At 37.3% G+C, this 14428-nt stretch overlaps 1 protein-coding gene across 1 annotated transcript in view; it reads right to left on the reverse strand.

Moving 5' to 3' along the window:
* The window catches only part of LOC101175418 (transmembrane protein 132C), a 243408-nt gene that overhangs the window by 11353 nt on the left and 217627 nt on the right, over positions 1–14428 (reverse strand). Inside the window, exons 6-7 of the mRNA XM_011481983.3 lie at positions 11850–11993; positions 5477–5679 (exon numbers count right to left, since the gene is read on the reverse strand). Of these exons, the coding sequence (XP_011480285.1) occupies positions 5477–5679; positions 11850–11993 (347 nt within the window). The remainder of the gene's footprint in view (positions 1–5476; positions 5680–11849; positions 11994–14428) is intronic.

Here is a 14428-nt window from a genome sequence, read left to right on the forward strand (position 1 = left end):
AAAGTAATTTTCTTTTCTTTTTGTTTAAAAACGAAACAAAGTTCACTATGAGGGACAATTCATGAACAGTCACAGGCTAATTTGGCACCTTTTGTCTTAAGTTACAAATCTCATTCTTTCACTTTCGGCTCCTCCCATCAGGGGCCGCCACAGCAAAACAACACTCCCTCGAGGATGAGTAGCATGGTTAACTTGGCAATGTTTTATGCCAGATGCCCTTCCTGACGCAACCCTCTCAATCCAACTGGGCTTGGGACCGGCACAGCAGCAGAGAAGGGAATAGGGATCAGCCCGAAATTGAACCCTGGTTTCACGGATGGAAGGCACCACAAACCAGCACGAGCTAAACCGGCCCCTAAGTTACAAATCTCATTGATGATTAAAAAAGAATGGTCAAATTGCTATATATATATATATATGAATTTGTCATGTTTAGTCTTTTCTTTTTTTCTTTTGGATTGCTTGAAATAAACCAATTCCTAAAAAATATCCAAGTCTGCCACCAAATGCTGACAGACCAGCAATGTTAAGGCCTTCCGGGTGAATGTGGGCTGTCTGTAGGCAAAAAATGGGCAAATCTGTACGGAGCCTTGCTGTAGCCCCTGTGGGTACCGGATGTTCTCGGGTTGCCGGATGTTCTCGGGGTCCTTCGGGGTCCTTCCAATGAGTTATATCACTAGAGGAGACATCACGTGGTTCCTCATGGGAGGAGAGCACCGCCATCTTGGTGAGGTCAAGTTTTGAAGACCAAACCACTTTTTCTAACATTTAATAAAGAGCTCTGTTTTTACTTTCAATCACTTCATTATATGAAAAAGAAGAATGGCTTGAAATTGCTTAGTTTTGTTCAGAAATACAAACTTCACAAGTACCCCTAACTTAACTAGTATTAGACTATTTAGATTTTTTCTATGTTCCTTTATTTTATTTTACTTATGTTTTTATTTATTTGTGTGTTATGTTCATTGTTTCTTTTTTTCCCCTATATTCTTTATTTTGTATGTTAATATGTTATGATTGGCAATGGTGACTGATCTTCGAAGCAATATTCATTACATTGTTATTGTTCGTTGTTAACGTTAATGTCATTGTTAATGTATGATACCGCAATTGTCAATAAAGTTTTAAAAAAAACTTAGCGCGGTTAACTCATTGGTCGTGGCAACTTACGGCCAATCAAATAGTGTGACGTCATCATTGGTCGAAGGACCCCGAAGGACCCCGAGAACATCCGGCAGCCCGGGAACATCCGGTACCCACACCCTCACAAAATTTCAATGTGGTAGACCACTTTGTGAGCCCGTTTAGAACTAAAATGTTCATGCATGTTTTCTACAGGCACACAACAGGTCATAGTAAATACTTTAACAACACATGCAGGTAAGTAAAAGTAGGTAAGACTTGTCGTACCGATATTACATTTTTTCAATGCCACCAAACAGTGCACACTGCACAAGGGGCCCTTTAGTGCTGTTCAAGAAAAAAAGACCGTGCTCCTTGCATGCACCAGTACAGGTCAACCCCCCTTACGGGTGCATGTGACTTAGGTTAAAGACTTCACTAGATTCCATCACTGTCAGATCAGACCACAAAAACAGGACCACTGAAGATTAGAAACATCTGACTCAATCTGAAGAGCAATGAAACATGCAAAGACCGTATAATGCATAGATCCAGCTTGTCACTGGTTTAGGCTTGTTTGGATGGTAAAATGGTATAGACCATAAAAGCAACTGTGCATCATTTAAATCCCACAGCCTGCCAATGCATTCTTGCTGACCATGTTGTTCCCCATCTTCTGAAAGTCTACAATAATGCGTAATATCACAAACCCTAAATGTTATCTAACCATTGTCTTGGCCGTGGCAATGAGGTGACTGTGCTTAGCGTCACTGTCAGTACATTTTCATTAAACATAACTCCTCTGAGATGATTTAGAGAGTAAGATCAACATCATAGATGTGCAGCTGACTGCACTTTCATGTAAATGTAAACACAAAGTGTTTCTACTATCTATGCCAAGAAGAATTAATGTGGTTCTCTTTGTTTGTGAAAAATGAAAACATAAATCCATGCTCCTGTATGGTTTTAGCATTGGTGTTATCTAGCAAGCTTGTGCATTTAGCCGGCATCGGTTTCTCCTCACCTCTGAAGTGTTGACCTTTTATACAATGGATCTGTAGGCCAATGAGCCAAAAACGGCACAATATGAAAACATTGACAAAAAAAAAAAGATATCAAACCATTCTGTTAGTAACAAAGGCCCAAAGTGGAGGAGTAATCACAAAACATCAAAGATGCCCCTGTCAAATATGTCATTACATATTTATTACTTCAAAGTTCTTCACAATGTCATAGGCAGTCATTCATGTAACTGCTTCACAAACTAATACGTCTTGATTTCATGTACGTGTTTATCAGCAACACCAAAGATCATCTGTGTGTTCTCTGCCACTTCCTGTAATTGGCGTATAAATTACAATACAAATTGTGTGTTAATGGGATATTCGGGCTCGGTTGAAAGAGATGCTTCAAATCATGACACTGACTCTTTGTAGGGCAGTAAATCATGATTAGAATGTCTATTTTTAGATGCTAATTACTTTGTGTGCTCTACTGATCATCTGTTGTCATTTGCATTTTCTATTTTAAACAGCTTTTATTCACATTAGAAGAAAAATCAACTTTTTAAGAATTTTTTAATAGAACTGTCTGCTCTTACTGCGATCATTAAGAGGCGGAAATATAACAGTACTTCTCCTCCAGCTGTAGTTTATTCTTGAATCACTATATGTTGAAGTGTCGTTTTGCAAGATGCTAATTCTACCATCGCTAAAGAATTCAGTTCTGGACTATAGAAGAAAAAGTGATAGCCTTGTTTCAATGAGATTTCTAATGAATGGATGATAAAGTCATTGTAGACCATTTGGAAAAGTCTCAAATATAATTTTTCTTTTTTTTTTTGGGGGGGGGGGGGGGGGGGGGGGGTTGTAATTCTAACCGTATTTTGAATGAATGAATGAATGATACTTTATTAATCCCGAGGGAATTTAGTTTCCAGTGCAACTCGAACAGGAGCGATATGTAAGTACAAGAAAAAACTACACGTTCACGCAAAAAGCACATATGCAGACACAACACAATACACAAGGCTCAGGAGGATGGGGAGTGGGGGCCTCCCATGAGATCTGTCCTTGGTGGGCAGCTCCAGGAAACAGGCACATTCCTCCAGACAGGGCACGGAGGAGAGAAGAGGTCAAGTGATGACCATACTATAGGGTGCACGGTCAATAAATGGTCTATTTTCAAACGTATGTCATATATAAGGCACTTTGAGACAAAAGAGTCAGAAATAAGTCTTTCATTAGCTGTATTTCCATTACACATATGCACAAAACTTTATCGAAATTCTAGAAATGTGGAAAAAAAAAACAATTTCGCAATTGCACTGTTTCTATTAAATCATACTTGTGTGAAAACACAGACCAAATCTGACGAAAAGTCATTTAAAGACATGGCAACGGATATGAACAACACTCTGATTTAGTGGCCTTGTGGAAGAGTGTCTGCCCCGCGACTGTAAGGTTGTGAGTAGAAATCCAGGCCGAGTCACATAAAATCTCTAAAAATCCAACTCTAAAAATCTGCTTGACATTCAGCATTAAGGAGTTGGATTGGGGGGTTAACCCACCAAATGGTTCTCGAGCGCGGCTGTGTCTGCAGCTCACCGCTTGGGTCAAATGCGGAGAACGACTTTGACAGATAACAGCTGACAGATAATGGGACTTTAACCTTACAGTCATTTTTCTGCCACAGCACTAGCATTCATCATCATAAGGAGACGTCGGCGTCAAATTTCAGAGGTAAAAAATACATTTCATAAAATTGTAGGGTGGGTAGTAAAATTAGTGTTTTTGCTGTCTTTCCTTCTTTTTATTATTACAATAGAAAATCTTCTTTTGGCCCAAGGATGTTGCAGTACTAATTAGAATGCTTACAAATAAGTCTTTTTTTATTAACTTCTTTCTGATTTCTTTCTTTTTCACACCATTTTGCCATCTTTGCAGCAGTTAAGTTTTTTTTTTTTAGGTAGCAGTATCACACAGATCAGCACACTATCATTAAAAGCCATCCCTCTGATGCATTTCATCTTCCACTGGAATAATCAGTCTCATATTTTTGACCTCCACCCACACAACCATCATTCAGTGTGTAGGTGGAGGTCTAAAGTATCGTGGGTACAATGCCACTCACCTAGTAGAGGCCCAAGCAGACCCCTGTGACCCAGAATATTGAGAAGCCGGTATAAATAAATCCAGTAATAATCTATTTTAGTGATGGAGTTGGACATGATAAGAACACAAAACAAACTTCGAAACAAAATAAATTTAAATTTATAAAACGTTTGTTGTATTCCAGTTTAATGATTTTTTTTTTGTGGTAATTATGTACAAGCGTGTCACAAAAAAACTATTGTTGGATGGTTTCAGGGCTTACCATATTTCAGGCGCCATAGGACGCACTGTCAATAAACAGTCTATTTTTGAATTTATGTCATACATAAGGCGCACTGTACGATAAAACGCATTAAGCAAGGGAAAAAAGTCAGAGATAAGACTTTACTGTTTGACATTCTGCACGTTAGATTTGAGAGTAGCACTAGTGCCGTTAGTAGTGTTAGCTGCGTAAGTACATTTACAACACCTATAATTCCCAACCGACGGGTACTGCTAAACATACATTACTGTGATAATGCTAACACTTGACCTTGTTAGTTACACATAAAAAAAAAACAACAACACAGTTTGACACTACTAAACGTTAGCATATTTAAAAAAAACACCCAACCTTGTTTACAATTATGGTACGGATGTTATGTTGTGGCACGGATAAAGATTTTTCCAGCTGAGAAAATGGTGAAAGTTGAAATGACTCCAGTTAAATAAACTTTTGAATTCAAATACGTAAAACTAGCTGGTTTCATTGCTAGTATACTGCTTAAAAACAAGTTAAACCCCACTCACTTATGTTCTTTTTTCTTTTTTTTTATTCTGAGAGTATAAGTTAATAATTGAATTACTGTTTATGAATAAATAAGAAAGTCTTTACATTTTTTAAAACAACCCCATGTGGTAAAGGAACCCTTTCATTTGGCGTTTTACTTGACTTTGACAGACAAAAAAAACAACATTTCGTACTTTAAAGGACCTTGTATAATACATAAAAGGCCTATATGTATAGATTTTATTTTTTGTTATTTTGCCTAGCCTTCATGCATGATTAAAAGGTTTAAGGTGTTTGACAATGTTAAACAATCTATCACCTGGGGAGTAAAAACAGAAAGCAGAACAATGTCAGGACTTTAATACTACCACATGATTTGGAACTTTAAGATTCCTTTTTTTCAGCTTTAACAGAGAGAAAACAAGTTTTATATTTGTGCCTCTGTGGCTCAGTGCAACCAACAGTGTCTTACCTCATGCTTCCTGCAGGAACTCTCCAGCCTTTGATCTGACTAAGCTCAGGGTCGGCCACATCTATGAGCAGTGGTAAGCGGGGCATCCACACACTCATCTCCAACTGCGCACTCAGAAAACTGTAGGTGAAGTTGAGCACAACTCTGCTCCTTCCTCTGGTCTCCTTTCCGTTGACGTACACATAGTCACAGCGTTCCGACACCTAACATATTAGACAAGAAAAGCATGGATTAGCAGTAAGTTGGCAACATTTGTGCTTTTTCAAAAGGTTTTTTCACTTTCACAAATAATAATGCATTTTGCAAAGGTTCTTTTCATCACTCAAGCTTCTTCCGAGGTGCCTCTGTTAGGCCTTCAGTTTCTTTGAATGTGTAGCAGGGAGTCGATATAAAAACAAGTGCTGCAACTTTGATCCAAGTTAAAAGATATAGCCACATAAAGACTTGTTTTATCCAAAACACTCAGAGCTCTATTATAACCAGCTGGACAAAGTAAAACTCTACTTAGTTATGAGGTTTATCAAATGGTTTCTGACATAACGCAGATATTTAAAGTTCATGGAAATATCCCAAAAAAACAGCATGAACTCCAAAATCTTTTGCAACCCTCTATTTGACAGTTATTCATTGAATTTTATTTTTACTAACTCCAATTTGAATTCATTTGGGTTTTTCAAAAGCTTGATTGGCACAACTGTTCATTTCAGCACATGTCCTCGGGAGCTAAAATTATTAATAACAAACCAGCCACAGGAAGACTGTCACTTATCTCCACTTCTTTGCATGCAGCTTGGCAGCTTGACTCTCAAATAATGTCAGATCAGCCCGTCTCTCTGAGGAACAAAACTGACAGCTTGATGTCTGTCAGTTCTCTCCTCCACCTCCCCAATCATTTCTTTCTTTTCCTAACTTCTTTTGTCTCGCCCTCAGACTTTTTCAGTGTTAACTCACCCAGAAGTCCTCTAATTAAAAGGTGATGTCAAATCAAAGTTGGGAAACTGTTTGGATTTCACTCGGGAAGCACTAAAGACGTTGGGCACAAGACATAATCAATAAAAGAATCTTTTGTTCCCTCCATAGGTAGAAGAAGAACGTAAAAAGTCCTGCACTTTCCAACTGACAGAGGCTAAATTTCAATACTTATAGTTACATCAGCAAAGATTCGCAGATATGACGAAAAGAATCCTCATATGTCAAAATAAAAGATTTTATTTTACTTCGAAAAAAGTAGCTTGTTTTGTGGCAAAATCGGACAGTAATGACAATTTTAGGCACTTTTGCAAAACTTGTGCAAAATTTTGCAAAACAGGCGACGGTGCTACAGTGGGGCAAAAGGGGGCCACTGCCCTCCCGCCAGCAAAAAGATCCCCACATTTGCCCCCCAATTTTTGAATCCATAACAGTATCAACAAAGATTATGAAATCATCAAGCTTCTTTGAGCATTTCCTAAATAACAAAAACAACTTGTTTGAATTAAATTAGTACCATAATAATAATAAAACTGTCATAAATTACGTATTCTTAATCCTTTCATTCGTAATGGCCTTCCACTCTTGTGCTCTGCCCCAACCCCGCTCCCAATATAAACTGTTGTAGCTCTGTCCCTGGTTTCAAATGATTAAACTTTCTAAGTTTTATCAGTTCTAAGGATTCAACAATGTTACATTTGAGAATAATTCATTATTCAGTGTTCTATTACTTTACATCAGGCTTATTTTAAACCAACTGAAAGGTTTATCGGGAACGTTTTTTGCTTATGAGCAAATTTAAAAACAAGATTTTTTTAAATCATATATCAAACCAAAATATAACCATGAGCCAAAAAACAAAGTTTGAATCAAATTGTAAAGAAAGTGTATCACTGCATCCCTAGTGGGTATTGTTCAAAAGTTTCAGAAACATAAAAGACAATAAATGTGCATCTTTGATCTAGGTCACACTTTTCCTAGTCAGAAAAAAAAATAAGTTCTAACCCTTCAGTGTCGCAGAGTAATCGTGAAGGATGATGAAAATAGCTTTTTATCAAAGAACCATTTTGAATTTCTTTTGAAAACTGTGTTGAGCCAGGGAGGGAGGGGCTGCTGCTTGAAAACCAAATTGGTGGGCTTGGGACTACGATAGCAAGGTCTGTCACAATGCAAGGCACCAATTCAGTGGATAATGAAACCCTTTGAGAAAACTATTTTCTGTGATACTATAGAGGTCTATTTTTAATAGATGAAATAGTTTTACAAGTGTGCCTGTGCTCTTTCACGCTCACACACACCCACACAGACATAAAGGACAGTATCTCGCAGTGGCTGTATACCTTGCAAACTAGTAGAGGATATCAAAGGTTAAGGAAAAAAATATAAGTTTGTGACATTTTCATTAAAGTCACACTCAGTGCTTTGCTAATAAAACAAAACGTTTCTCTGCCTTGTACTTGTATGTGAATGAGCCTTTTTGTACTTTCTGGGCAGAATCTCTTTGTGGGCCAGTTTAACATTAATGTTCTAGCCCACCATTTTTTTCTAGTTTGTTCTGGTGCATCAGGGCTGTGTACTAAATAAAAGAAACAGCACAGAACTAACAAAAGACAAAAATATACCAGCATTAATTCAAGTTTCTAGCCAGTCACAATTAAAAACAACAGTTTCCCATCCCTCGCTGTAATGTTTTATGCTTCTGGAACTCTACCTTATAGAATTTTGGGAAACGTTTGACAGAGGGTTTGACGTTTAGGACACCCACAACGTGTCTGGGATTATTTTAGGAGAAAGTTTGTTCAGATTTTTTTTCCATACATATACAAGTTCAGCGAGCTGTAGAACAGTGAGGACTTGACGATATTTGAAGCTGCAAGTTTGAGATCAACATTGTTAGAGGCAGACTCCTGTAATGGGCAGGAGCAGAAAGATGAACAAAAATGTATGTTTAGGTTGGGGTACTAGTTTGTGATGGAGTCAATCAAGACTATTGCTTACAGATGGTTCTCAATCTCTAGTAATCTTGAAATGAAAACACTTCAGTCAGACAACTCATGCAGTGAAGATTTATTTCCATATTTCATTTAGTTTGGCATAAGGCTCTGTTCAGATAAATAAAACAAAGATCTACATAGAAAACTTAGGGTATTAAACGACCCCTAACGAAGCTCACAGGTGGAAGCTGGGGAGGAGGGTGGGGTGATGAACGCAGAGCTCGTGGAAATGGAAGAAGAGGGATTGGACCGCACACCTGGGACTTAAGTAGGACGCTAAACAGGTGAGTTAATTAGACTGAATCGCCCGTGGGGAGGAGTAACCAGGTAAACACACTGCTAGAGTTATCTGCCTGAAATACTCCCAGGGTCGTTCATTTCATAAAACCCCTTTGGTTTTTTAAAGACCCATTACAATGGAACTCGTGTTTTTGGTGTTTTAATATGGTCTTGTAGCATTTTCCTCATGATGGAGGACAAACATAAAGAAAATGAAGATTAAAACTGTGTTTCTAAGTATTTATTTATTGAAATCTTTGTGAATCAAAGATTGGAAAAGCTTATAGTTGATATTTGAAATGCGCATGTGAGGGGCTGTAAGTTAGTAGGACAGAGTGTAAACAAATGGGAAATGAGAACAGGCTCACTTGGCAACTACAGGTATCTCCCACAACTCAGAGGTGAATTTCTTATAAAGTACTGCTGCTCTGCAGAAACTATGTTCTAGAAAAGGACACTAACAAAAATGTTAGCTAAAAAAACAGCATGATCGTAAATAAAAGACCACTGGGAACATTTTTGATAAAGATCAAAACATGATTGGAGAGGGGTAAACCGATGTCTAAAAAGGATCTGAGGAGTCCACTTCTTTGACTTCTGATCCCTGATTGGTTTGGTTAAAATTCATTGATCATAGGAAAGAGTCTTTTTATGTTTCTCCGCCTGCATTAAGTCAGGTGTATAGCTGTTCTATGCTTTAATTCTGAATGTTTGCTTTTATTTCTAAATAGCTTTAGTTTTGGTAAAAGAAAACAAAATTTCCGTTAGCATTTGCTGAAGAAAAAAAAAACATTAAACTATTAAATATTGTCACTGACTCCTATTTTCCTAATTGCTACATAAATCATTAGATCATCTTTGAATAAACACACTTTAAATGCATTAAGATAAACCAACCTGCATAATTTTTAGACTATTAATCATGCGTTTTACACAAGAGCTAAAGCCATTAGGTTAAATTTGGGTTGTGCTAACAGAGAATGGACGGTTACAACTATGGTTACGATGTTGCTATAAAAAAAAAGTCATTACATAGGGATTGCAGGTGCACTATTAGAAAAGGTAAAGTAAAAATGAGTGATTTTGATCAATTAATATGAAAACATTATTTCTGAGTTTTAACAGTTCCATAAGAATGCAGAAAAGACATTAACGTGATTTAGGAAAATGTAACTACGCTTATTGATAAATATGTTTCTCCCCGCTTCCTATTGGATTCCCTCATGCAGCGTGAAAACCTTACATTTAAAAAACAAACAAACTATAAACTGTGCACAATGCACGTAGGCTCAACAAGGTCCTGTTTCTTTGAGAGACGTGACAAAAAATAATGGCAGGGTCATTTGTTTTAATCTGTCAGTGTTGAGTAAAAGGCAACTTAAATTAAAAAACAGCAATTATTAAGCCCTAAAGGGGAATTCAATAGCTGGGAAATGGCTAAATTAGCAAACATTTCTACCTGCAGTCTAATTTAGTTTCATATTGTGCTTAAAATAACTCATAATTCCTGACAAAGCTTTGAGATTTCAAATTGAATTGGTTAGTTACCTGGTAACAGGGGAAACCAACAACGACCTTTACATTTTAGGTAGATCGCAAATCAGCTTTTTAAAGACTTAACATTATTTAAAAAAATATATAAATCTGCTTCAATAGCCTCAGATGTTTCTTTTCACTCATGTCTGAGGTTCCTGATATCTTTAGCAGACATTGATATAAACTACAATCCCTCTAAAAGCAAAGTAATGATTGCAAGAACCAAAGATGACAAAAATGTAAACTTTCCTGTTTTTAAGCTTTGTGGAATGCCTCTGGAACAAACCTCAACTATCAAAAATATCTTGGACATGTCATTACTGATGATTGGAGGGATGATAGAGACATTCAGAGACAGTACTGTAAACTCTATGCTCAGGCAAACATGCTGATGAGAAAATTCAGTACGTGTTCTCTTCAAGTGAAGTGTTCGCTGTTCAGAGCTAACTGCACTCCTCTGTATACGGCTCCTCTTTGGTGGAACTATGGACGTGGGACATTCCGCAAATTCTTAGTGGCTTATAATGATGCTTTTAGGCTTCTGCTACAGGTGCCCAGGTGGTACAGAGCCAGTCAGCTGTTTGTGGATGCTCAAATCCCCACCTGTGAAGCACTACTGCGTAAGCTTATATACAGCCTCATGGAACGCCTGGACAAATCTAAGAAGTCAATTATCATGTCTCTGACTGATCCCAAAAGAAGCTCATGCTGCTACACTTCTGCCCTGAGGAAACACTGGATACAGCAATTATACTCTTTTTAATTTTTATTCTTTACTTTTTATTATGTATGCTGTATTTATATCTTTTTCTATGGACCGCATCAGAGTCTGAAATAAAAGTGTTGTTATTGGTGGACTAAGTGAATTCGGCACATATGTGGAGTTGATGTTAATTGTTTTGAATTGAAACTGCAGCAAAGATCAAATAAATCAGTGAATCTGTGGAAAAATAAAGTCCTTTTTAACCCTGGAGAACCAACAGGGTCAGATTTGGCTGCTGGTTTTTGTTTTTTTTCACTTCTTCATTTATTTATTTTTTGTTTTTTCTTTTCTCTTTTTGGCTGTTGTTAATTGCTGCTATTAAAAATGAACACAGGAAAAAAAGTTAAATTAATCAGAACATAATTGTTCTTGGGTTCTCAAAGTTCAGCTTTGATTCCTGCACAGAGTAAAGCAGAAACTTTAATCCATGTTGCTTAAGACTTTAAGCAACATACTTTGCATTTAGAGAGCAACTTAGAAATGAAAAGACTAAAACTGACTTTTTAGTATGAACCAAAGCCTTTTTTCTAACTGCGTCAATTACAGAATCATGGTACTCTGAGAAGAAAACGTGGAGAGAAGTTTTCGCAATGCACAGTTACACACATTTTAACCCTTGTGCTATCCTATGACCCCACCCTTACATTGACGTGTTCTCCCTACCATGACAAAGGTGGATAAAGGTGAAGAAGATTTCATGTAATCCATGGACACCAGTGAAGATCACAAATCATTGAAAAAAAAAAGGTTCAGTGCACTGTCTAGTGGGGTGCCTTGGATAGCACAAGGGTTAAATACTCAGGATCAACTTATAATTTTTTTTAACTTTTACCTTAATAACCTGTTCATCCGTTGACTTGCACTCCACAGACTCAGTGATGTCAGAAATCGCTCCATCTGTCCCCACGGTTACCACCTTCACCGGAACAGCCACTGTTCGTCCCGTCAGAATGGCTGTGTTCAGGATCTCAGTCTCCTGTAACATAACCCAAACAATTATTTGATCACACGTTTGAGCTAAAAAAGGGTTGTAATTAGAAGGAGGCAAGAAAGATAAAATTGTGCATCTCTGTAAACAACATTGTTTGCTAATGGAAGCTAAAGTTAGAAGACCACCTTTTTATATTGACAAAAATATAGATCATAAAAGAAAAACAGTAAAATCCAAGAGATCTCAAGATCTATTCTGTTAGGTACAAAGGATTAATCATTTTGATATTATTTTCTCTGAATTCAGTGACATTAGCATTATTTGTTACAGCATCCATCCATGTTTGGTTTATTTTTTTGTGGCTCATAATAAGCCCCTGCAATTAGCCTTGTGTTTTAAAGTGTTATGTACACTGGTAAGCTAGTTTCTGTGAGCAGGGTTAGGAATGCTAGGTTTCTTAAGAAAAATGCCTCAAACGATTTTATTTTTCCAAGAACTAAAATAAAGCAGCCTCTTATTAATAAGTTATGTTCTAAAAATGACCTGCAAGAGGCAAAATCCACAAAGTAGTCTTCTTTTTTTCACAATCATAATAGATGTTGTAAGGCTGTGAAACCCCTCAATACACACTTTTCTCAGACAAGAACATATTTACACTTTTCTCTCTTGTTTAAACTCTCAAAGTTCAAACCTTCTCAGAAAAATAAGTCCAGCACTTCAGAATCACACTGCTAGCTGTAGATTTCTGTAAATTTGGCAAGCTGAACACATTCTGAACTGCAGAGGGGACATGGTACGAATGGGATTGATTGACAGTCTACAGCCAATCAGAACAAAAACACAAAAAACTATTAAATAGAAAAAAGCATACAAAATTGCACTAGAAACAAAAAAAAAGTGTAAAAGTGTTAGATACAGGTAAATTGCATCTTAGCAAGGGATCAGTAGCACTCAGTCAAACAGTTTCAATACAACAGCAGCTGGGTGCTGAGAATAAACCAGCCTCCACAGTAATCAGATGTTTCTTAGAAAGAAACAGAGGAATTAAACTTCAGTTGATTTTCATTTTTGTTCATTTAAGTGTTTTAAAATTTGCAAGTCCCCAAATAGAAGACTGCGCCATGTCTTCGTAGCCTAATTGTAAACCCTTAATGTCCACATTTACTGTATTTCCAGTTATATACAAGTAAAATATTGTTAAGCTTTTATTTTTCATGGAGGCCATGTCAAACAGTCAGTATGTACAGTTTGTGCAATTTTCAAAGAAGTTTTATGAATGCAACACGTTAAATTCATGGAAGAACATGAACTCGGCATGATTATTGAGTTATCGTCATTAGTGATTTGTGTGTCAATTACGTGATTTGATTGTGATATACGATGTGCGCTGCATACGTAAGAACTATGCATCGGTGGTACATCCCTGAAAAGTCTGTTAGGCATACGTGGAATGGTCGTGGAAAACTACAGGTTTGCGTATGCATTTTGCAAAAATCACGCACAATTGCAAATGGTTTATATAATAACTGGGCATCAACTACGTAAAATACGCATTAACTGCGTAATTGTGCATGTGGGTGATGCCCTAAAAAGTAAGTCTATCACAAGAAACCTGCTATCATTGTATGTGGAGTATAAACTGAAACAATGTTATTTATAAAACTGGAGGTGAGTGTGGTAAAAAAAAAAAAAAATCAGTTTGCTACAAATGTAACTTTTTGGACTAATAAAAGGCTTATTAGCCTTGAAACCGCATGATTTGGGCTCTTCCCCAGACAAGTGAATGACTCCAAATTTTGTGCTGAATCAGGAATCAGAACTCCCAGGTTTCACTCAGGTGAGATCTTGAGAGTTTTCCGTGGCTGCTGCCCAGGGACAAGACAAGTTAGTTATTTCACTAAACAAAATTCTTCTATAGCAGAGAAAAAGTTGACAATGATAAGTTCCAGGAAGTTGCAGTCGTTTCAGAGAAATCACAAGATGCACTCGAGAGTAGAAGGCCCCCCAGAAGAGCGGGAACAAGATAATGAGATCAATTAAGACAACGCCTCCTAATCCTTCAGCACTCAGTGCGCTGGTTGTACTGAGGATTTGCTAAAACAATGAATGCTGTTCATCATCAGTTTCATTACCAGAGTACTAAGAAGTCTAATGCTTTAAAAGGCAAATGAATTCAGGCTGTCTTTGATGCCTTTCTCTTGCTTACTTTCTAAAACAAATGGGAAGATCTAAAGTGCGTCTCTACTGAAAGGAATTCTCCCTTCCATTCTGATAAAAACTGCAGTCAAATTCCATGTGTTGTTCATGTATAAATGCCATAATTGTGATCAAGTTAGTCATCCCCCTCATACAGCCAAAGCGCTTTCTGTCAAAAGGCTCCCTTTTAACCACAAAGACTGTAACAAAAGACAGTATATGAGAACTGGACAGAGTAACCCCCCCCCTTGCCTTCCAAACAGGAAGTACCTGCTGCCTCCAAG

The sequence above is a fragment of the Oryzias latipes genome, chromosome 12, assembly GCF_002234675.1.
Source record: "Oryzias latipes chromosome 12, ASM223467v1".
Lineage (NCBI taxonomy): Eukaryota > Metazoa > Chordata > Actinopteri > Beloniformes > Adrianichthyidae > Oryzias > Oryzias latipes.